Source organism: Oncorhynchus mykiss, chromosome 25 (genome assembly GCF_013265735.2).
Source record: "Oncorhynchus mykiss isolate Arlee chromosome 25, USDA_OmykA_1.1, whole genome shotgun sequence".
NCBI lineage: Eukaryota > Metazoa > Chordata > Actinopteri > Salmoniformes > Salmonidae > Oncorhynchus > Oncorhynchus mykiss.
Genome location: NC_048589.1, coordinates 24818943 through 24845054, shown reverse-complemented (window position 1 = coordinate 24845054; position 26112 = coordinate 24818943). Strand labels below are relative to the sequence as shown.

The following is a 26112-nucleotide window of genomic DNA, read 5'->3' as shown; positions in this document are numbered from 1 at the left end:
TATTTTATAGATGACATCACCGAAGTCGAGGATCGGTAGGATGGTCAGTTTTATGAGGGTATGTTTGGCAGCATGATTGAAGGATGCTTTGTTGCGATATAGGAAGCCGATCCTAGATTTAATTTTGGATTGGAGATGCTTAATGTGAGTCTGGAAGGAGAGTTTACAGTCTAACCAGACACCCAGGTATTTGTTGTTGTCCACGTATTCTAAGTCAGAGCCGTCCAGAGTAGTGATGCTGGACGGGCGAGCAGGTGCGGGCAGTGATCGATTGAATAGCATGCATTTAGTTTTGCTTGCGTTTAAGAGCAGTTGGAGGCCACGGAAGGAGAGTTGTATGGCATTGGCGCTTGTCTGGGGGTTAGTCAACACAGTGTCCAAAGAAGTATACAGAATGGTGTCGTCTGCGTAGAGGTGGATCAGAGAATCACCAGCAGCAAGAGCAACGTTATTGATGTATACAGAAAAGAGAGTCGGCCTGAGAATTGAACCCTGTGGCACACCCATAGAGACTGTCAGAGGTCCGGACAACAGGCCCTCCGATTTGACACACTGAACTCTATCAGAGAAGTAATTGGTAAACCAGGCGAGGCAATCATTTGAGAAACCAAGGCTGTCGAGTCTGCCAATAAGAATGTTGTGATTGACAGAGTCGAAAGCCTTGGGCTGCACAGTAATGTCTCTTATCGATGCCGGTTATGATGTCGTTTAGAACCTTGAGCGTGGCTGAGGTGCACCCATGACCAGCTCTGAAACCAGATTGCATAGCGGAGAAGGTATGGTGGGATTCGAAATGGTCAGTAATCTGTTTGTTAACTTGGCTTTCGAAGACCTTAGAAAGGCAGGGTAGGATAGATATAGGTCTGTAGCAGTTTTGGTCTAGAGTGTCTCGCCCTTTGAAGAGGGGGATGACCGCTGCAGCTTTCCAATCTTTAGTTCACTCCCAAACCAAGGTTAGTTTTACCAAGTTCTTACCAAGTTCTCCAAGCTATTTAAACCCTGACTGCCACAATCCTTAAGTAACCCCATGCATCAAATAACCTCTGTTCAACTCCATCACCCCACTGACTGACCATCCTTGCCCTCTGCCCTGTGACTCAAGCCAGAGTGATGCAGACCCACTGAGCCTCTGACAACTGAGAGCTTAAATGAATCATCCATGCCATGGCACATTGTTGTTGTAACTTCAAATACTTACTTCCTCCCGTCCTCGTGCTTTCAGCCTTAAGTCTGTCAGAGAACTGAAAATATTTCTAAGACAATAGTGACACCTTGTGGACATTTTGTTGATGTTTTTTTCATGTTCAAGTGCAGGTAAGTAGTAAACTGAATGAATTTTCAAAAGCACCACAAAATATAGGTGCTTTTAGCAACGCGGTGTATTCACATACACTAGCAAATGCTTTCAATTTTATTGGGTTGCACAAAAACAGTCTGTGGGGAGCCAGAAGTTAAATACACCTACATCTACACATGTCAACTAACTGTGCCGGTAGGCAGGACGGTAGGTAATTATGATGGGGCAATTTGAGCCAAAACATCTAAAGGATTGTACTATTAAACAGACATTCCAAATGTCGATCTGCTGTAGACTCACTTACTCTCTGGATACCTCATGTCAAATGAAAAGTCCTGCATGTGCGCCATATGTGGACAAAAAAATGAATAACGTGGGGAACTATTTAGACATGAGGAAAGCAGAGAGGAAGTGGGTCTAAAATAGATCCAAGTTTGGAAAGTCTGTTTAATAATACAATCCTTTAGATATTTTTTATCTCAAATTGCCCCATCATAATGACCAACCTTCCTGCCCATTGGCACAGTAAGTTGAAATGGAATTGTATTTCACTTCTGGCATCCAATGGACTACTTTTGTGCAACCAGATACAATTGAAAGAAACACTAGTGTATGTAAAAGCACCTACACAAAATATGTTGTTTTGAATTAATGTCTTCACAACAATTTCACGTGTTCTCAAGGCAAAGTTAAATCAAAGCACAATTCAATCCACTTTAAATAAATGATTATGTGCCTGGGAATACATAAGAGAGAGTGGGGTAAGTTGAGCCACCCTTGTTTCTAGGAAACCATACACAAAATTAATAATTTGACTAAATATTTATTAAAGGTCATTATTTCATGGGGGGAAAAAACACATGGAAAAAGTGGTAAGCAGATTGTTTTTCACCTCTTCAAATAAATTTATTGTGATAGAGGTTTCATGGTGCTTGTGTAAAAAACAAAGGATATAGTTTTAAAATTGTTCTATACATCAGTTTGAGTCTCTATAAGCTTCAATATGAGGTCTTAAACCTAGCATGACAGTACATCCTTGTAGCTATGTGGGCTAATGTAGTCCAAATGTTTGCCTTGTGGTAAGTTGAGCAAATGTTTGAGCCAATGGCAAGTGTTTTCTTCCCATGTGTAATGCAAGGCATTATCGCTGGGATATGAGGTAAGAACAGGGCCTATCCTATGTTAAAACTGTTTTAAAAAGTGTTTGTTAGGTGTTAAGCCTGTGTTAAAAGATGATTAAAATTATTAAAGCGCAAAAAGTGATTGTGATGAATTGTTTTGGGGAAATAAAGATATACATGTTTTTAAAAAGGTTGTGGTAGTATTTCATTCAGTACAAAAATGTGTAGGCGGATTAAATTACCCTGTCCCGCAACTCAACATACCCCATACCCGTGCCAAGAGACCACTTTTTTTGGACAAGCTATGTTTTCAAAACTGTAATGTTTACATTAATTCAGATTATTTCCTGGGATACACAACATTCTGAAATAAATAAATATTTATTTATTTATTTATTTCCCTTGACTGAGTGATGCTGAATGCAAAAAAATTGCTCGACATACCCCACTCTCCTCTATCATAAAACCAGCAAAACACTTTCTCTGATGTCACAACTTTCAAACCCACAATTGAGCAGAACTGTTTGTTCAAGGCATCATGGCGGATCCCAGAGACAAGAGATTTCAAGATTACAGAAGAAATGTACAGTATGTACTCATTAAAAATTAACATCAGTTTCTCTTGCATGACACATCGTTTCCATCAATAGCCAGGCTTTACAGACACTATTTGACTCAATCAAAACAACTGTCCATGTCGTTTTGCCATCATGCAACACTCTTCCCACTCCCTAATTTCTTCAATAACCCTCTCCCTTAGCTCACCAAAGATATTTATAACTAACCCAAATAGTTCATCTGTGTAATTTGCAATGGGAGCAAATGAAGCTTAGTGGGCAGAACAAGCAAGGAGGTTGGCAAAGCCAAGCACAAGCTAGTGAAATCCTATTTGCGTATTTCCGTTAGGAGTGCACCTCTGTTGAAGTGCACTCCTAATCAATGCAATTTTTTCAAACTTTGGCAAAGCGTCAAGTCTATTAAACTTAGTGCACTGTGTTCGTAATAGATTTTAGGCTTGGTTAAAAGAAACATTAATTGAGATCAGATGTTTCATCGATGAGAACATTTGCAGAATGTCGGCCCAGTTTCAGCTAGTTCCATCTTCTGCCATTACCCGCGACTGGACTTCCTCTCACTACCACATTTGGTGGTGAGAACTTTTTAAACGGATGCTTCAGCTTTATAGCCCCTTTGATGTGTCTTGGTTACAACTTTTTGTCTGTGGTATCACTGCTCGTGACAGCGCCTCATGTAACTCCTTCCCTGAGAAATATTTTGGTCCCAGGAACCGCTCTGCCGCATCCACAATAATGTACATCTTCCTGTCCACAAAGCTACCTTCTTTATATTTAACATCCCTGGATCCTGCTGGTGGGAAACCAACTCTGCAGCCTGCATTGAAGGCCTACTCAACACTATGGAGTCCTCAGGAGTACCTTTTGTTCCCTCCACCCTTTTGACAGCCTCTGCATATGACCGCCCTGACTTTGGCACACTCATTCTCCTTCACCCTCGTCAGGCCCTCCGAAGATGTAGCTACATGCTTTCCACCACAGTTGCAACACTTCATAGCTTCTTCATAATATTCATCATGACCATCTTTTCAACATCTTCCACATCTTGGATTCCTCCGCCTGCAGATTTTCTCTACATATCCAAACATTGTACACCATTTACACTGCTACGGCCTGGAAATAAAAGCTCTTACATACCCCAGCTTCACTTGGATCGGGAGGGACTCCACATAAAAAAAAACACAGAATAGACAAGCTATTTTCTTTCTTGCCATTGACCCAATGATTCATCCCCCGTGCATCAACCACTCCAGAAATACCTTTCAGCTCCTCGATGACCACTTCCTCCGAGGCTCCAGCAATTACTCCTTCGACAGGTTTGTCCTTTCCTGAGCTTAAACCACAATACAGTATGGTCATCAATTCGCCTAATTCCCAACACACTTCCTCTGTTTGTATTTATTATGGATCCCCACAGCACCACAGCAGCTACTCCTCCTGGGGTCCAGCAAAATTAAGGCAGTAATGCAATTTTAAAAACATTACAATCCATTCACAACAGATTTCACAACACATTAAGTTTGTGCCCTCAGGCAGCTACTCTACTAGCACATATCTACAACACAAAATCCATGTGTACGTGTGTGTATAGTGCGGATGTTATTGTGTGTGTGTATGCATGTGTCTGTGCTTATGTTTGTGTTGCTTCATAGTCCCCGCTGTTCCATAAGGTATATTTTTTATCTGTTTAAATCTAATTTTACTGCTTGCATGAGTTACTTGATGGAATAGAGTTCCATGTAATCATAAAAACTGAAATATCACATTTACATAAGTATTCAGACCCTTTACTCAGTACTTTGTTGAAGCACCTTCGGCAGCGATTACAGCCTCAAGTCTTCTTGGGTATGACGCTACGGGCTTGGCCCAACTGTATTTGGGTAGTTTCTCTCTCAAGCTCTGTCAGGTTGGATGGGGTGTCTGAACATGCGACTGAATTTCATCAATCAATTCAGTCACATCCACAGCACAGCATGGGCAGCTCATCGTCTGTAGATACAAACCCAGAAATTAAGATTCCGGCTGTTCTGTGATTGGTCCAAAGTGGATCTTCAGAATGTCCATCCAAGCCTGTTCATTGAGCTGCCCATGCTGTGCTGTGGATGTGACTGAATTGAATGATGAAATTGAATTGCATGTTGTTCACTTCATGACGGGCTTTAACTTGAATTTCTTTGCAGATTACGAGGCTATTGTGAAGCAGTCTGATGGATTTAATGGAGCTGATTTAAGGAATGTGTGCACTGAAGCAGGTTAGGAACCTATCCAATACACTGTAGAACTGTAATTTGACATCGTAAAAACAAGCCATTCACTCACTGTCTGTTCCTATGCGTGTTTCCCAGGTATATTTGCGATCCGTGCTGACCATGAGTATGTGACCCAGGAAGATTTCATGAAGGCGGAAGGTAACCTAGTGGTTAGAGTGTTGCTCCAGTAACCGAAAGGTTGGCGGCTCAAATCCCCAAGCTCACAAGGTAAAAAATCTGTCATTCTGCCCCTGAACAAGGCAGTTAACCCACTGATCCTAGGTGGTCATTGTAAATAAGAATTTGTTCTTAGTTAAATATAGGTCAAATAAAAGGCCATTTGCAAGTTTGCAGATTCTAAGGAACTGGAAACCAAGCTATACTACAAGCATGTATCATAGTACCACCAACCCTTCAGGAAATGTTTTTGTAATTTACATGGCATTCTTTGAGGCTGGAAGAGTAAAGGAACAGATGATGAAAACAAACATATTTGTGGTCTTACTGCATTACAAGTGTATATCTCATAGACATAGTTTTAGACATTTAGACACCACTAATACAGACCTATAGTATGTGGTGAAATATATGATTTGATTTTTTGTTTAGAAATTTGCACAAGAATACATATTTAAATAAACTGGCAACCATCTTGTGTCCTTTCATATGATTCTCTTAATGCCCGTACAGAGGTTGCTGAGTAATACACCAGTCAGTGTAAAATATGCTTAAGCCCGCATCCGCAGTTGCTTTTCACAACAGAAGCCGCCCACTGCTTGTGTTGTGAGAGAGAAAAAGTGGAGTTGAACGAAAACATGGATGTTTGGCCCAGTGACTCCCTAAAAACACATCAGTTCGCAAGTCTGCAGATTCCAAGAAACTGGAAACTAATCTGTACTACAATCGTATATGACAGTAACACCAACCAACCTATCAGGAAATAATATAGTAATTTAGATGGCATTCTTTGACGCTGGAAAGAGTAAAGGAAAAGATAGCAAAAACAATCATATTTGTGGTCTTACTGCATTACAAGTGTATATCTCAAAGACATAGTTTTAGACATTTAGACACCACTAATACAGACCTATGTGGTGAAATATATGTTTATATTTTTATTTTTGAAATTTGCATAAGACTACATATTTAATTAAACTGGCAACCATTTTGTGTCCTTTCAAATGATTCTCTTAATGCCCGTACAGAGGTTGCTGAGTAATACACCAGTCAGTGTAAAATATGCTTAAGCCCGTATCCGCAGTTGCTTTTCACAACAGAAGCCGCCTACTGCTTGTGTTGTGAGAGAGAAAAAATAGAGTTTGAACGAAAACATTGGTTTGGCCCAGTGACTACGTAAAAACACACCACTTCGATACAGATTAGGAGAGCATTTTATCTAACTCTTTTCCCAACCTTAACCTAATTTTCCTATCCTGCTGCATAAATTCCACTAATCTGCTTCTAAAAAGTCACTTCCGGTCATAGCTGTATCGAAGTGTCGTGTTTTTATGGAATCTCGTTTGGCTGAAACTATCTCACCAGATAAAAAAATCAGAGCAAGTGAAACAGCACCCCCTTGTCTTACTATACAACAGATATACCATCTTATGTCCTTTCATATGATTCTCTTAATGCTCTTGATGAGTATTTCTGTCAGCATGCGTCTCGGTCAAATAAATGATCAATATTTAAATATTTTATTTGGACGAGCAAGGAGGTACGGTAGGGCTGGCTAAACCGCCTAATGCCCGCCCTTAACAGCGGCCCTGCTCATGGACCGTTTTAGATGTTTAGACTCCATTTTTACAGACCTATGTGGTGAAATGTGGTTTGTTTTTATATCTGTCTAATTTGCATAAGAATGCATATTTAAATTGTCTGCCAACCATCTTATGTCCTTTCGTATGATTCTCTTAATGCCCATCCAGATGTTACTGAAAAATACACCAGTCACTGTAAAATATCCTTAAAGCTGCAATATATAACTTCTAGGGTAACCCGACCAAATGTACATAGACATGTGAGTTATAGACCTGTCATTCTCATTAAAAGCAAGTCTAAGAAGCTGTAGATCTGTTCTATGTGCGCTATTTAAGTTTTGTTTTTGCATCTTTTACTTTCGGTTTGATACAGCCGTTTCAAAAAGCTGAAAATACAATATTTTTGGTTATAAAAAATATATTTCACAGTGGTTTATATGGTACAATGACATTCTACAAAATTGCTTGTTTTGTCACATAAACTGAAATTAGGCAAACTACTAGAATTTTTGCAATCAGGAAATGGCAGAGTGATTTCTGTATATTGCACCTTTAAGGATTTTTGGAATTCAAAGTCAAACCACAAAGATGTGTGTACTATTCATTATTGTGTCTGACTGACTTTGTCCCTAATGTCCACTAAATGGTGGAAAATCCTAAATTTACATTTCTGACTTAAATTAAATTGAATGACTACAGGTTAACGTGCCTTGTTGATAACTGTAAAGGTCTTTCCTGGCAAGCACACAAATGTTCCTCTCTTTCTTGATGTTGAATTTCAGAAAAGATGCCCCTCTAAAACGTGTTGCAATAAAAATGTCACCCTGTCAATACATATGCTGTCCTACTTTTCGATTCCATGAAGGCTTTGCACACTTTCAATGATCTTCTTTTAAAGTCAGTCAGCTAGAATTTTAAAGTCAGTCAGCTAGAATAATTATGGGTCAGTTCAAATAATTACGGCCACAAGGTGGTGATAGAATACATACACACAGAACAGAACAGAACAGAGCAGGGCTAGAGAGGACTGTAATTTGACATGCCCCAGCTTGAACCTTTACATGGTCTTGTAAATATTGTATATAGGTTACCTCTGATGACTTGTGATCTTAACATTTTCAGTATTGTTTAGCCTAAAATCTGCATTCCGGGTTTCTTGGTCTTAACCGGTGACATTTGTATGTCAATGTATTCAGAAAAATAGCTTAATTTCCTGCTCTGGTGCCGTATCATCAACCCCTCCAGTTTGGCAAATATACTTACAATAATTGAAAAACAAATGTATATTTATTTGGACATAAACACTTGGATATTCTGACCTGTGTTACATATATAAATCGTGATGAAAATGAGAAATAAGTAGACAATGTTGTGACTATTTTTTGTTCATCCGGGTTAATTTCATATTGCCTTAGTGATTTATCAATGAAGATACATATTTTTCTATAATGACGAGATGCTCACCCTAACAATGGCAATAGTTGTCCCAAAGGCGACAAGTTCAGGTCCAAAATAAGGAGACTAGTTCAGGTCCAAAATAAACCCATAGAAATGCATTGTGGTTCTTTTTTTTTAACGTATTTTGGCGAGAGTGAAACCTCTTGCTTTCACTCATCCTCTCTGATGAAGAGCATGACGCAGTATCATTTATGGTTTCTTTTTTTAACGAAATTGTTTATCCCTTGCTATCGTCACCGCTGGTACGTGGCACCTGTCCTTTGATTGGTCCGTAGTGATCCTGCTGCCATTGAAGAATTTGGAGCCCGTGTGAAGGGGGTGTGTCTGCAGTGACAGTACACGCCTCTTATATAAAATGTAATTTCTCCTAGTCGAGATATAAAAAAGGCAAAATACACGAGAGCTGTTTGCTTAACGAAGGTCACGACTCAGCTTTGAGTACTGCTTTTCTGTACAAACGCTCGCTTTTAATTTACGTGACAGGCGGAACGTTATTTTTTTTTTTAAGAAGGCGTCAATATCGAAGTAATTCCTTAATAATCATAATCAACTGCACGTGTGAATTCATGTCTGTATATTCTGACCAAATATACTGGTAAGTATGATTTTTGTCATGTATTTTTTTTACACCCGAGACTTCAGTTCGATGTTGATGAAACATTTTGGAATAAAGTTTCATTATTGCATGTAGCCTGTGATTTTTAGCATTGCCTTTATATTTGCTAATGGCCATAACAGGTATAATCAATAGAAAACTAAGATGCCTGGAAGAATGTATGTAAATCAGAAGAAAGTATTTACTGCTTCAAACCATTACAACTGCGCGCTTGAATGTGTCAGGGTGCAGTCAGTGGCGTTGTTTTTGTTTTAGAACCTTTATAAAGCCACCTGAAAGAAAGGTCAGATAACAAACAAAGCACTCCACATTTTTGGAGGTCTGTTTTTCAAATGGTGACAGGTGTCAAGCTGTCCTCCAAGACTCCTTATCCAGGTGCCATGTCTGAGGTTGACCCTTTTCCTTTCATAAGGGGACATCATAGGCAGGTTAACGTTTTTTGCAGAGTGTTCACTAGTTGGCACAGTCACCAAGTCATAACTGGATTTGAAACCTAACTTTAAACCAAATGCACATTTTTTGTTTTCAATCATTTTTACAATATAATACATTTTGACATCTAGCCGAGATCACTCAGTTCTGCCTCCAGGGCAAGATTCATGAAAATAAAGGTCAACATGCACATCCTAGATTGGCAACCTAATGTTTTCGCGATGCAATGCCTTTTAGTCAAACTACTGATAATTGCAGAAGTAATAACATGAGCCTACCTTGGTTTCTCGTCAAGCAATGATATGGAACTGTTCAACCACACTACTGTTTCACATTGTTTGACCTTTAGTGGTTAGACAATTGACCTTTTATTGGTGAGCTATTGTGGTGGGGTGCAATAGAGGGAGGTGGAATGAGGCTCTTAACCCATTGACAGTCCATCCATCACCCAGAGGAGGCCTGTGACTCAATCTCTCCATTTTACTCTGGGTACTCCGACCTCCATATAGGCTTGTAACATTGCATTAAGGATTAGAAGACTTCGTCCAAGACTTCATGCAATGCAGTTTTTTGCTTATTTTTTTATTCATTTTTTTTTTACTCTGCAAGTCTGTTTGCGTGCACCAGGAAGTGAAGACCCGACCCTGTGACTTACAGTAACCACAAAGCTTCTCATCTCCGCTTTGTGTGCTTCGCTGTTCTTCAGATACCACTGCTACATGGGGGACCCTTTTGTTTCCCCATGCATTGCTGCCTAATATAGCACTTTGCAGTTTATTTTTCAAAGCTCACTGCAGGAAAAAAAAAAAGTTGTTTCAGGTTTATCATGTTATAATTCATAAGTGCAGTCCCATGGGAGCCATTTGATAGCTTTCAATGTTTTGCCAGGGGCAGTTGTTGCATTTATGGGTATTACACTTGTAGGTGAGTAACGACTCACACTATCTCACCCCTGGTAAACAGGAAGACCTGCTCTTTTTACACGTTTGAACTCTTGAAACAAGAACACGTAATTCTCCTATAAAGTGATCAGGTCATTGTGGATCAAATGCCTCTGCTTTGGCACCTTGGAATTATGGACTCAAGTTGTGCTGGAGCTGGACCTAAACATTAGCATGTTCTGTCCAGTCAGTAACACAGTAACAGTGTTTCCTATATTCTGAGAAGGCTGAGCTCAGCAAGGAAGCCTATGGGCTGGAGCAGAAATCTAGATATGGCCCATTAATTCCACACACACACACACACGCCTCCAGGTTGTGTGATTTGACCGGTCGCCAGGCAGCCCAGCGGTCACACTTTTATTTGGATAGTCCAGATTTTCCATCTGTAGATGCTCTACAGCTGGTCATGCTATCAACAAGCTATATTGATAAGCAACTGCTTGCTAAGGTTACTGTTAGGCAGGGCCATCCAGCTCCAGGCATAAGCGGTCTTCTTAGAATAGTAGAATACACAAAGTGCAAGTTGGAAATTTGGTTGTGCATCAGCAGTTTCTCCTCATATGTAACAACAATGGGGGCAATGTGAGTGCCATCCAGAAAATGTGTCAGATCATGCAAGATTACGCAAATGTCTACATACTTGATGCGCAGAAGGAAAAAATGGGGAACAGATCTCCTCGAAGAGGGAAGTTTGTCCGGTTCAATAAACCCTCAAACATAAATTGTCGGCAACACTGAAATGGGCTAATTCCATGTAAATTACATACAGAACATAACTCAATTCAAACTAGTGTTATAAAATACAACTTGTTAGAAATAGGCAGCACGTGTTAACTGTCCTGTTGCGTAACAATCACTTTTTGGAACAGTGAGTGCATGCTGACATCGCGTGCATAAAACTTGGGGCGACCGTTAGAGATATTTGGAACAAGGTTTTAAAATGTAAATATTTCTTTCCGTTGTCGAGGGGGGGGGGGGGGGGGGGGCACTAAAATGTTGAACCTGTGAGGTGGGGAGGATCCCCCAACCAAATCTCGCTTAGGGCCCCAAAAAAGCTAGAGCCGACCCTGCGGTTAGGTTTAGAATAAGGGTTAGGGGCAAGGTGAGGATAGTTCATTGAAATGTTACTGTAGATCACGGGTCTCCAACAGGTCGATCGCTTGCTACCAGTAGCTTGCAGCTCACCTATGAATAGTTCGCCAAACAATTCTGAAAGTAAATACAATTTTCACGTGTTCCACTGCCAACTGTCATAAACCAATCTCACAAGTATCAGACACTGCAAGCTCCCAACTAATATCTAATCAATGGAACGTTGACATGATCCCAGCCCTGGTTAGCCACTATTGGCTTAAAAATCTTATCTGGCAATTAATTTACAGCAGTATTGCCTGTCTGCCTGTGTGGTGCGCACATTTGTCTATGACTCCAAGTGGAGCCAGTTGATGTGATAACCGTCTGGTGGGTTGACAGAGATACCTTACCCAAAACCTTCTCAATTAAATGTTAACTGCGAAGTAGTATTATTTGTTATTTGCAAACTTTGCCATTAAATGAGCAGCAGCGGTACAGAACCTTCGCTAGACTGCATATTCCTCACTCCCTAGATGTGCAATTAAAGGGACAGATTAAAGGGGAATTGCACTCTAATCTAAATGCGTTCATTTTCTTCCAGACCAAAAAAAGAAATTGTATTCTCATATGATTTAATCATTGACACTCAACATCCAATTTTGTTGTTTTTCTATGAACAATTGTTCATTTGAGTGAAGAAAAAAAAATTAATCCAGCAATTTTTACTGGGAACATCATTTGGAAAACAAATCACAGATTTTATGTGGGCCCCCCCATAGTTTTTTTTATTAACAATTATTTGACCAGGTACTGTATATTGACAGAAAACAGTGCACTACTTTCTCTTGTACAATAATGACCCAGTGAAGAGTTGCAGGGGAGTGGAGAGGATAAGAATTTGCCTATATGAAAGATGTCTTGTGACATGTTTTTAATTTTTTTAAAGTAGCTCTTGTGCTAGAAAAGGTAGTCTGTAGAACAGGTAGTCTGTAGAACATCTACAGATGGACTATACAAATAGTGTTACCGCCCAGTGTTGGTATGGAATCTCAGCAGCAGCTTCGCCTTTTCGCCAAGCCTCCTCAGATGTATAATGCACATAGCGAGACTCGGGAGGAGTAGAGGGGAAACAGTGTTAATTATGCAAGACGTAATATCCTATCGTGTGCACTCGCGTTGCTATGGGGATATACGTTTTGTCTCTGTCAGCACAGACTGGCAGATGACTTGGCAAGACTGTAGAACAATGTGTCCTCAATTAGTTTCCATACCATACACACTTGGAGGATGATACAGCATAGAGGGTAGGGTAATATTATTTTTAGTTACTGAGTCATCTACCATTTAGAGTTGATGGGATTGTGCAGCTTTGTAGAGATACCTACCCTAAAGAACAAATCCTGACTGGCATCGATCCAGGAATTGGAGTCGTCACACTGTCCTCACCACAGATTCTTCTAAAAATATCTTTGACACTGTAAATGTAATGTTGGACAGACAGACCTTCACACGTGCTCTAATGATCAGCCAAAGCAGCAGGCAACCTCTGTGATCCTTAGTTTTATTTATTTAGCCAGGACACGTGTCAGTCTGAGATGCCCCGTCTCATGCCCATGCCAGACCCGTGACTGGAATGTGTCTAGGACTGGCATTAGCCCACATAGGAATGGCATTAGTCCATATGAACATGTGACTGTGTACAGTATGTAGGCCTAGTTGTTTCTGTTGACCGTGCTAAAGATAGTCACTGAAGTGCCAAGCTGGCCAGTACCTGGTCATGTTGCATGCCCATGGAAGATGGGACAGCAAGTCCAGACAGAAGTTCTAATTGGCAATAGTCAAAGGAGTCATCTCAGCCCAATCCTGGTCTAAGATTAAGATAATTTTAAAGTGGTTTTGAGTAAATGTGTCCTTGACAAGTGGAGTGCCTTAACTGATCTTTGGCAGTGGTCATTATAGAATTTGTGGTGCCCTTTTAGAATTAATTTGTACTTTGATGGGTGCTGCCAGGGTAGAAGTAGGAATGCACAATATTTCACCTCTTGGCCTCAACATTAGTTTGCACAAAGGCCAACTAATGCACAATGAACTTGTGAAGTGTTTCTTAACTGCATAGCCCATGTTAATCATTATCCTTATACAGTTGGAGTTGTTTAATTATACAGAACACTTAACATGGCTCCTTGAGGGAGACATTTTCACATTCTTTTTTTGAAAAAAAGGACACGTTTTGTAACATCGGGCAGAAACTTTTAGCAGTAATGGATTTGAATGGTATGTTCTCTCACTGGTTGAATTATTACAGTACATGTGTTCCTCCACTTCTCATTGTGCCCCTTTGTTCTATTAGGACGATGTTCTGTTATTCTTAGCTGAGCAGGATGTTTATACGATCCCCGAGCAGAAATATGACTGGCAAAGGCAGAGTTATCTTCCTCCCCGCACTTCTGCACAGGTCTGTGCTGTCACCACTCGATGTCCATCCCTCTCCATGTGTCTCTGGCTTACCCTCTCTCCTGTCTCAAGAATGAAATGGGTCTTTTGACATATTTTCCACACACAACCTTGCATATCCTTTGGACTAGTTTTTATTTTTAGATTTCCTGCTATTGTTGTTGTTGAACCAGGTCGACTAGTTTATAAACGTATGAGAAGATTCCAGAAACCTATTCTGCCATTGGGTCTTGGCTTGTGCTTTCACCCTGTGGCCCCCACCTGCACAAAAATAGTTTTCCTTCTCCCAATTTGAATGTGACACATGGTATGTACATTTGGAAATGGAAATATTGATGGTTAAACAGCAGTAGCCATTGCTTCAGGGTGTGGCAATGTGTTGTGTGAAAAAAAATCTATTTACACAGCATCTCTCCTTTTCAGTTTGAAGCAATTGACTTTTTCTTTCTGACAGATTCAGGATAGATGAACTATATAATGTATAGGAGCTTTGTCCCTTATTCTAAGGAATGAATACATCCACCTCGGTACTTTTTTATTGTGGTACCATAAGGCCAAGCCTTTTTACATGAAAGTGACGTGTTGGAAAATGTGGATGGCCTAAGGGCTTTATTTGCTATTTTTGGATTGACATAAATTTAAAGAGTTAATCTTTAACTTAATCCCCATAGAACGAAAGAATGGTTGTTGATCTCCCATTTGTTTTTCTCCAATCAGAGTATGAGGGAACACTTTTGATGAAAGGTCTTGATTCCCACTGCAGACTGTCTTATCTTTACTGTGTGGGAATTAATAGGTTCTTGAATAATAAACATGGATGTCTTAGAAAGAATTCAACAAAGCAGGGAAGGAACATGAGTGAGTAGCAAACTATGAGTCATACGACACATCTCTATTTTTGCCCACAATCTCTTATGGTGAAAACATTTTAATTTTCCGATCACAGAACGTTTACAAACTGAAAGTGTCACTGAGGTTCCACTGTTGATTTCTCCATAAAGAGTCTTGAAGTTCAGTTCAGGGTCTTGTCTGACATTGTACATAGCAGTACTGTCAACATACCTCAGAGGCAACTTGACAAATATTTGGAAAAGAGAGCTTTTAAGATGAAGTTGAGATGAAGAATCCATCCGGAGCAACATATATATGAATATAATGTAGGCTCCTTTTTTGAAGTGCACTTCATTGGTTTAACCTAAAATGTTTCGTTGGTCATGGCTGCGGTATGTTGACATGACCAACCACTAAACCTTCAATTGTTTCTACTGTCAAAGGAGGTTAATGGCACCCAATATTCATTTTTTTGCAGAAACAAACTGACTTGTTATATTTGGAACAAGTATGTTCTTGTTCTGCTCATCTGAGGCAGGTTGTGATCTATGTTCTGTTTCCTGTCCCCTATGGTGGGTTGGCCACCCTGACCGCAGTCCTGTGGACACTGGCCGCTGTGCCACCAGACTTGAAATAGAAAGCTTGAGATTCTCGCTCTGCTCGGCTGCCGTCTTGGTTGTCAAACATCCCAAGAATATATTTCCTCCCACATAGTACCTCAGTTCAATCCTCCTGTTCAGTTATTTCTTACAGTGCATATACAGTGCGCCTTACTTCAACTAAAATGGAATGTTTTCAGTCCCAGTCAAATTGCACTGCACGCCCACAATGCATTCTCGCTATGACTGTGTCCCCTCTCTCCTAGTTGAAGCATACCTCGTCCTGTATTTAGATATGGCTACCCAATGCAAACCACATATCAGTGGTGGTGTAGCTTTGCAGTGCACCAAATGTATGCTGCAGAGCCTGTCAGTGGTCAGACAAAATGAAAGCAAATGCATGCATAGAGACTAAACAAAATACTGAACAAGGCTTATGTGTAGCTTTTTCATTGCAAAAATAATACCAAAGGGCCAAATCTCATGCAACTACATGACTGAAAGTCGTACTCTGTCATTCTCGCTGATAGGATTAATTTGCATAACGCTTGCCAAAGTAATAGCTACATGTAAATGATATTGCACCAACCTATCCGTTCTCCATTATGCGGCCTCTTGTACAGCACTATGATTGGGACACATGTACCAACTCTGCATTGATGTAAAGTACTCAAGTAAAAATATTTAAGTCGTTTTTAATTTTTTTTTTATTTATATTTTTGACAACTTTTACTTCACTACATTCCTAAAGAAAATAATGTAATTTTTACGATTTCCCTGACACCCAAAAGTACTTGTTACATTTTGAATGGTTAGCAGGCCAGGAAAATGGTTCAGTTCACCCATTTATCAATAGACCATCCCTGGTCATCCCTACTGTCTCTGATCTGGCGGACTCACTAAATACACATGCTTTGTTTGTAAATTATGTTTAAGTGTTGGATTGTGCCCTGGCTATCAGTAAATTAAAAACATAAATGGTGCTTCCTGGTTTGCTCAATATAAGGAATTTGAAATGATTGTATTCTGCTCCTCAGTGTGAAAGTTTGACACTGATATTGGATCCTGAATGGTGGAATAACCCAGTCCTTTCCCTTATGTCTCTGTCCAGCCCAGTGTTTGTGCCTAGTGGAGACATGACTGAGGTGATGATCAGTAGCACCCCCATGGAGGACATAAGGCTCAGCCCCAGTAAGGACCGGCTCTCTTTCCAGGTAACTAACACGCATACTAACACCAGTTTTTGTCCTAAAGGGAACTTGGTTTGCAGCAAAATCATGGTATATAACCCATAAGGGCAGGGCTCTACTCTGACCGTTTTTACAAGAAGTACTTGTATGCTTAAATTGGAAAATCTAAGCACACACAGAGAAATATAGGAGTACACTTAAAAATATTTGATGTAATAAAGCTAGAATCCTACTTTTATTTTTTTTAGGCACTCTGGTACTGCTTAATACAAATTCCAGGTCGCACAGGAAAATATTTAGGCGCATGTAAACATTATATTAGGTAGCATTGTTTAAAGTGGCTAGTGATATATTTTACATTTCCCATCAATTCCCATTATTAAAGTGGCTGGAGTTGAGTCAGTGTGTTGGCAGCAGCCACTCAATGTTAGTGGTGGCTGTTTAACAGTCTGATGGCCTTGAGATAGAAGCTGTTTTTCAGTCTCTCGGTCCCAGCTTTGATGCACCTGTACTGACCTCACCTTCTGGATGATAGCGGGGTGAACAGGCAGTGGCTCGGGTGGTTGTTGTCCTTGATGATCTTTATGGCCTTCCTGTGACATCGGGTGGTGTAGGTGTCCTGGAGGGCAGGTAGTTTGCCCCCGGTGATGCGTTGTGCAGACCTCACTACCCTCTGGAGAGCCTTACGGTTGTGGGCGGAGCAGTTGCCGTACCAGGCGGTGATACAGACCGACAGGATGCTCTCGCGCTGCTGCGCCTTCTTCACGATGCTGTCTGTTTGGGTGGACCAATTCAGTTTGTCTGTGATGTGTACGCCGAGGAACTTAAAACTTACTACCCTCTCCACTACTGTTCCATCGATGTGGATAGGGGGGTGTTCCCTCTGCTGTTTCCTGAAGTCCACAATCATCTCCTTAGTTTTGTTGACGTTGAGTGTGAGGTTATTTTCCTGATACCACACTCCGAGGACCCTCACCTCCTCCCTGTAGGCTGTCTCGTCGTTGTTGGTAATCAAGCCTACCACTGTTGTGTCGTCCACAAACTTGATGATTGAGTTGGAGGCGTGCGTGGCCACGCAGTCGTGGGTGAACAGGGAGTACAGGAGAGGGCTCAGAACGCACCCATGTGGGGCCCCAGTGTTGACGATCAGCGGGGTGGAGATGTTGTTGCCTACCCTCACCACCTGGGGGCGGCCTGTCAGGAAGTCCAGTACCCAGTTGCACAGGGCGGGGTCGAGACCCAGGGTCTCGAGCTTGATGACGAGCTTAGAGGGCACTATGGTGTTGAATGCCGAGCTGTAGTCAATGAACAGCATTCTCACATAGGTATTCCTCTTGTCCAGATGGGTTAGGGCAGTGTGCAGTGTGGTTGAGATTGCATCGTCTGTGGACCTATTTGGGCGGTAAGCAAATTGGAGTGGGTCTAGGGTGTCAGGTAGGGTGGAGGTGATATGGTCCTTGACTAGTCTCTCAAAGCACTTCATGATGACGGAAGTGAGTGCTACAGGGCGGTAGTCGTTTAGCTCAGTTACCTTAGCTTTCTTGGGAACAGGAACAATGGTGGCCCTCTTAAAGCATGTGGGAACAACAGACTGGGATAGGGATTGATTGAATATGTCCGTAAACACACCAGCCAGCTGGTCTGCGCATGCTCTGAGGGCGCGGCTGGGGTTGCCGTCTGGGCCTGCAGCCTTGCGAGGGTTGACACGTTTAAATGTTTTCCTCACGTCGGCTGCAGTGAAGGAGAGTCTGCATGTTTTAGTTGCGGGCCGTGTCAGTGGCACTGTATTGACCTCAAAGCGGGCAAAAAAAGTTATTTAGTCTTCCTGGGAGAAAGACATCCTGGTCCGTGACGGGGCTGGTTTTCTTTTTGTAATCCGTGATTGACTGTAGACCCCAGTTAGCAGACCGGGGCAGGCAAGCTAACAGTTAGCAGACCGGGGCAGGCAAGCTAGCAGTTAGCAGACCGGGGCAGGCAAGTTAGCTTTTGGGAGACGTCGCGATGGGGGTAAGTCTGTTTTTGCCTCTTCGTGCGGTGACGTCGATAGACCAGTCGTGTAATTAGTAGGGATCCAAGTAGCTCTAGGTAGCTAGCAGGCCTAGCTGGTTAACAGAATAGGCCTTCAGCTGGCGTCGCGCCTGAGGGGCCTGTTGGAGTCCTCGGGCAGATTGTCGTTATTCCAGTCGTAGAGGATCGGCGGGGTTCCGTGCCCCGTACCAGCAGTAGAAGGGGTCCGGGTAATTGTACCCCAGGAGTAGGCTTCAGTGGTAGTACAGGAACCCTGGCCGGGATAGCTTCAGGCTAATTGGTGCTTGCTCAGGGATGTAAACGCTAGCCAGGAGTAGTCACCCAGGATTGCGGTGAGCTAGTTGCGAAGATCCAGATGAAAATGTTCAGTTTGCGGTAGGAATCCGAGGATATGGGGTGGGGGGGGGGGTAAATAAATAATTGGTCCGTTATGCTCTGGTTAGAATCACGTTGTTCGAACTGGCGAGAGCTTTCCGAGCTAAAGGTTAGCTGATGACCGCTAGCAATGGTTTGCTGACTGATAGCTGGTAGTTAGCTGGCTAGCTTCAGTTGAGGGATTCCAGATCCGAAGTAAATATAAATACTTTTGGGGAGAAGAAAAAAAAACGGATCCATGCCACATTGGGTGAGGCGGGTTGCAGGAGAGTATTTAGAAGTTGAGGTTTAGCAAAATAGTTTTAAAAGATATGCGAAGAAAAAGATTTAAAACGATATATACAAGGGACACGACAGGGCAAAGACTTCTGACTGCTACGCCATCTTGGATTACATGTTGACTTTGATACAATTTGTGAGTCCATCACCTGAATGCCAACTGCGTCTCTGACTGTTAGGCAACACAGCCTTACATTTTGGAATAACCCCCATGTTTGAGGGTTGCTGTAGAAAAAAATCTGCAAAACAATGATGCATGGAGGCATTTATAGAGCAAAGTAACTGGATGTTGGTTAAGGAGGTGAGGGCTTCTCTGCAGCAGCTTCATTTGGAGTCTGCACTTGAGTGATTCCTGATCACCCAAAGCTCCTTTCACCCCCCCCCCTACCCCCACCCTACCACAACCCAAAATAGCTGTCATTGTGCCTCGCTAGCGATGTGTTGCCATTTCCTGCAGCTGGAAGTGAACTGAGCTGTGATGATGTTGCTGGGGGTCTTATAGCAAGGTCACTCTCTGCCATCCCCCTCGGTGCTGACGCACAGACCTTCACAGCACAGACATTCACAACACAGGCAAGGATATGCAGATACTAAACCTCCCTGCACACACATGCACTAACACACATACTCACACACACAGGCACTGACTAACATTCATACTCACTCCCACATATGCACACACTCAAGCTGATGTCTGGAGATGCAAATGCTAAATCTGTCCCACTAACCAGGCACTCGCAGCCAAACATACTGAAACACGGCAGTTTTCAGAACATTTAGTCCTTTTCCTCCTCATCCCCCTCTCATGGTATTCAGGGAGACTTGGACCCTCTTTCTCTCTCCTGCCTCTCCCTCCTTCTCTTCCTCCCTCTCTCTCACTGTGTCTCCCTCTCAGCCTCATCTAATGCTTTATTTGCACTGGGCTTTTTGCCCAGACAGCAACATCGCTTTCCCCTTCCAATGTCTCCCACTGAAATATGCAGCTCTAAAAATATTCTTCCACTTCATCCAAACAGCAAAAAAAATGCTGTTCTTTGACTAGGAATGGCTGTAATCCCTTGTCAGAGTATCTCTCTCTCATGCTCTTCATTTTAGATCCAAAAAAGTCTGCACATCTTCCTGGGTTCTTCTTCAGCAAGTCTGGCATTGCACACCCACAACCCATTTAGGTCTAGCTTTTATTGCAGACAAAATCATTAAAGAGCAGACTCCACAGAGATATAATACCCATTGCTTAGCTTTCAGTATCATGGGATTATTGGTTATTTAGTCATCCTATCAGAGTGAACCTGATGAGAGTGAACCTGCAAGTAAGCATTTCATTGACTGTGTACCACATGTAGCCTGTGCATATGACAAATAAACTTTACTTGTCAATATCTACCACCTAGTGTTCTTTTGGTTAAGCTAAGAGAAAGCTCTACTGCCTTAAAATGTGCTCTGTGTCTTGACTGTAACAAACTTACTGTAGACTTGCTATACTATGATTAGCTCTCGTATAATCTCCCCATTTGTAAGCACTTAAAAGCAGCTTTGGCACTATGCCTTCCGAAGCTATTAAATTTAGCCGCATGAAAGACTGATCGGGCACCCAGGACTTTAACTGTGTTTTTGTCCTTTCCTCAGATCTTCCCGGACCCCTCGGACTTCGAGCGCTGCTGTAAGCTGAAAGATCGCCTGCCGTCCATCGTAGTGGAGCCCACGGAGGGGGAAGTGGAGAGCGGTGAGCTGCGTTGGCCACCGGAGGAGTTCATTGTCTGTGAGGAGGAGGAGGAGGAGAACCATGGCAAAAGCCAAACTGGACAGCCGACGCAGAACAACGAGCACTAGAAGCCAAACAGACACCACCCACCCTCCTACACACACCAGCAGGAGATCCCACTTGCACCTAAACCACTCAAACAGACTGAACAGGGGCACACATGTCAGTGATGCTCACTTTCCTTCCCTTGACACCAAAGCATCACTCTCAAGAGAAGCAATATGCAGTACCTTATCTACTCTCCAGATTTAACCTCTGTTGCTTTACCTTACACTCACACTCCATATGCATGAAAGTACACACACACACACACACACACACACACACACACACACACACACACACACACACACACACAGTTTAAACCAACCCCAAAATAGAGGCCCAGTTAAATGGTAGCAGCTCTGGGCTTTATGGACAAATCTAGTACTGCAGGATAATACAGTTCCCACACCATTCGGTCAAATCTGCTGGCCACATGACTCCAGAGACTCCTCATACCCATATAGACTACTGCTGTGGTACCCAAGCAGACTTCTGTTTTTCATACTTTCCTTCCGTATATGGATTGAAATATACATGACTGTGATTGCCATTGCAGTCTATGGATCTCATAGCCAGTCTTTAAAAGTCAGTGCTTGTGCATAGGTTGGTTTGTTTTGTTCGTTTCGGTGGATTCTGGTGGTTGACAGGAAGTAGGGGTTACTGTCTAAACACAAGGAGACCTTTGGTCTCCGTTGGGTGAAGTACTAGTTTTTTACACTGAGATGGAAAGAGAGGAAACGCTTCCCTAATTCTGTAACAATGAATAATATGTACAGTATGTTATGAAGGCTGGTTGTGCCCTGAAGCACTCATGTGCTTTTATTTTGTTCTTGTTGTGTACCCTTGATGTCATTGGATAGGTATTGGAAGTGGGGGACAGTAAGAGTCAATATATTTTTGAGATTATGTAGTGATTTAAAACCAACAGTGTCACTATAATGGACAAAGACTCACTGAAGGACATGTAAATATATGTTTGCCCTCAGAACCAATACCTGAGGTTACTGTTGATTTGGTTTATTTTATTATTGTCGCAAAACATTCATGAGACTAAAATGAGTTCTAGGTTATTCTCACCTGAGCTCAGAGTTCCCTAATCTAGTCTTCCTGTTCTCTTGAAATCCATGATGGGTATGTCAGCCTCAATGTTCAACCAGTAAGGTTGATGCGTGGTCAGTAACTTTGCCAGATAACTTGTGTACATTTCTGAAACTCCAATTTTCCAGTTCATAAAATTGGGCATTGGTTCATGGACTCTGCACTGTTACTAACCAGTCCTCAAAAGTAGCTTAATTTTCTGATCTTGAAAACAGTTACCGGTGTCTGTCAGTTTGTCAAAGTTAGTTAGTTGGTTAACTCATTGATTCTGTCTCATAAATTGCCACTTGGTTTGTATGCCATTTGAAAGACCAACGGTGTTTTGCTCTCTATTTATATTCTACATCACCAGCTCCATGTCCAGTCTTCTTGGAAGGATGTATATTGTTAAAAGCATGTTGTTTTCTGGAGAAAAAAAGACTTATGTATTTCATTTATGATACTGTATATGAAGCGTTGTGTATGTCTCTCTCTCTCTCGCACATTTAATTTCCCTGTACATGGCATTAGAACTCTGTACAGAATATCTATTTGTCTCTCTCTGCTGTCACCCACAAGTCCTGTGAGGTTTTGTAAAGCTCAGGGAGATTAGCTGCCATTTTGCTGTAATTTTTTGTATTTAGACCACTTTACTCTGAACAGAGGTTGTAAATAAACATTTGAATTTGCTTTCAACTGTCTGACTGATTCCTTGTGCTATGTCAGAGGTTGCAAAAGCAGATCCACTGCTATGGGGTAAAATCCACTTTTTCTCGGGTAACCCTATAGTGCATCATATTGTGTGTTTCTTGAAAGCAAACTTCTTTTGTAAAACAACATTTTATCCCCCTTACGTGCCATGGTTACAGGATCTAGTGCCTTTGGTTTTACTTCCTGCACATCATTGCGTCTTTATCTTGCCTTGTTCTTGATGCATGTATACGTAATATATATATAGCAGCACAGACCACACGTCTTCCTGTTTTCTAACCTCCCCCCTCTTCTCAGGCACTAAAATGATTTAATCTCTACATCCTACTGAAGCATATTGCTAATTCTGAAGTCGGTTAAGATATTCGTAGATTGCTATGAGTTGCTAGCAACAGTGACATGGTACAATGCTGAAAACACACATGCTTATACTTCACAGGAACAAATTAAAAGTCTCTATGAAAACACACTTTACAGGTGATTCACTGCTTTGTGCTTGTAACATGGTCTGGTCAAGTTTGATTGACTTGTACCTGGAGCTGTCCCTCAAAGTGAAGGGGGTGGGACTGAGGGGGGCAAGGGCCTCCCAGATTGTCCAGGGGGCACTCCCAAGGTCTTTGGGACACTTCCTGGAAACAGAACAATGAGCTGACATTCTCCCCTTGCTGGAACAAAAGCTGTGCATAAAGAGTTATTGATACACAGAGGCTGATAATGATGAGGCCGTGGGACCGCAGGGAGAAGTTTTTATTTTATTTCACCTTTATTTAACAAGGTAGGCCAGTTGAGAACAAGATCTCACTTACAACTGCGACCTGGCCAAGATGAAGCAAAGCAGTGCGACACAACAGAGTTACACATGGGATACTCAAACTTTCCGTCAATAACATAATAGAAAAATCTATAAACAGTGTGTGCAAATGTAAGATTAGGGAGGTAAGGCAATAAATAGGCCATCAGGCCAAAATGATTACAATTTAGCATTAACACTGGAGTGACATATGTGCAGATGATGATGTGCTGCGTTGCAAAAGGGGGGAAAAAATATGAGGTAGTCCGGTGTGCTATTTACAGATGGGCTGTGTACAGGTACAGTGATCGGTAATCTGCTCTAACAGCTGATGCTTAAAGTTAGTGAGGGAGATATAAGCCTCCAGCTTCAGTGATTTTTGCAATTCATTCCAGTCATTGGCAGCAGAGAACTGGAAGGAAAGGTGGCCAAAGGAGGTGTTGGCTTTGGGGATCACCAGTGAAATTTAACTGCTGGATCGTGTGCTACGGGTGTGTGTTGCTATGGTGACCAGTGAGCTGAGGTGAGGCGGGGCTTTGCTAGGAAAGACTTAGATGACCTGGAGCCAGTGGGTTTGGCGACGAATATGTAGCGAGGACCAGCCAAGAAGAGCACACAGGTCGCAGTGCTGGGTAGTATATGGGACTTTGTTGACAAAACGGGTGGCACTGTGATAAACTACATCCAGTTTGCTGAGTAGAGTGTTGGAAGCTATTTTGTAGATGACATCACCGAAGTCGAGGATCGGTAGGATGGTCAGTTTTAAGAGGGTATGTTTGGCAGCATGAGTGAAGGAGGCTTTGTTGCGAAATAGGTAGCCAATTCTAGATTTAATTTGGGATTGGAGATGCTTAATGTGAGTCTGGAAGGAGAGTTTACTGTCTAACCATACACCTAGGTATTTGTAGTTGTCCACATATTCTAAGTCAGAATAGTAGTGATGCTAGGCGGGCGTGCGGGTGCAGCCAGCAATCGGTTGAAGAGCATGCATTTAGTTTTACTAGCATTTAAGAGCAGTTAGAGGACACGGATGGAGTGTTATATGGCATTGAAGCTCGTTTGGAGGTTTGTTAACACAGTGTCTAAGGAAGGGCCAGATGTATACAGAATGTCATCTGCGTAGAGGTGGATCAGAGAATCACCAGCAGCAAGAGCGACATCATTGATATATACAGAGAAAAGAGTTCGGCCCAAGAATTTAACCCTGTGGCACCACAATAGAGACTGCCAGAGGTCCGGACAACAGGCCCTCCGATTTGACACACTGAACTCTGTCTGAGAAGTAGTTGGTGAACCAGGTGAAGCAGTCATTTGAGAAACCAAGGCTATTGAGTCTGCCGATAAGAATGCGGTGATTGACGGAGTCGAAAGCCTTGGCCAGGTAGATGAAAACAGCTGCACAGTACTGTCTTTTATCTATGGAGGTTATGATATCATTTAGGACCTTGAGCGTGGCTGAGGTGCACCCGTGACCAGCTCGGAAACCAGATTGCATAGTGGAGAAGGTACGGCGGGATTGGAAATGGTCGGTGATCTGTTTGTTAACTTTGCTTTTGAAGACTTTAGAAAGGCAGGGCAGGATGGAAATAGGTCTATAAGATTTTGGGTCTAGAGAGTCTCCCCCTTTGAAGAGGGGGATGACCACGGCAGCTTTCTAATCTTTAGGGATCTCAGACGATACGAAAGAGAGTTTGAACAGGCTGGTAATAGGGGTTGCAACAATTTTGGCGGATCATTTTAGTAAGAGAGGGTCCAGATTGTCTAGCCCAGCTGATTTGTAGGGATCCAGATTTTGCAGCTCTTTCAGAACATCAGCTATCTGGATTTGGATGAAGGAGAAGCAGGGGAGGGGGCTTGAGCAAGTTGCTGCGGGGGGTGCAGAGCTGTTGACCGGGGAAGGGGTGGCCCAATTTCTGTTTGAAAAAGCTAGCCTTAGCTTTCCTAACTGACTGTGTATACTGGTTCCTGACGTCCCTGAAAAGTTGCATATCGCAGGGGCTATTCGATGGTAATGCAGTACGCCACAGGATGTTTTTGTGTTGGTCAATGGCAGTTAAGTCTGGAATGAACCAAGGGCTATATCTGATCTTATTTCTTCATTTTTTGAATGGGGTATGCTTATTTAAGATGGTGAGGAAAGCACTTTAAAGAACAACCAGGCATCCTCTACTGATGGGATGAGGTCAATATCCTTCCAGGATACCCGGGCCAGGTCGATTAGAAAGGCCTGCTTGCTGAAGTGTTTTAGGGAGCGCTTGACGGTGATGAGGGGTGGTCGTTTGACCGAGGGCCCATTATGGACGCAGGCAATGAGGCAGAGATCGCTGAGATCCTGGTTGAAAACAGCAGAACTGTATTTAGAGGGCAAGTCGGTCAGGATGATATCTATGAGGGTGCCCATGTTTACGAATTTAGGGTTGTACCTGGTAGGTTCCTTGATAATTTGTG

General features: G+C 42.2%; 1 protein-coding gene across 1 annotated transcript; it reads left to right on the top strand.

The window, feature by feature from the left end:
- The first annotated feature begins 8813 nt into the window (after nt 1–8813).
- Nucleotides 8814–22864, top strand: LOC110505698 (protein LBH). Its single transcript, XM_021585090.2, has 3 exons — nt 8814–9055; nt 16519–16621; nt 20906–22864. The coding sequence occupies exons 1-3, from the start codon at nt 9027–9029 to the stop codon at nt 21107–21109; spliced, it is 336 nt and encodes a 111-aa protein (XP_021440765.1). The 5' UTR covers nt 8814–9026; the 3' UTR covers nt 21110–22864.
- The last annotated feature ends 3248 nt before the right edge of the window (nt 22865–26112 follow it).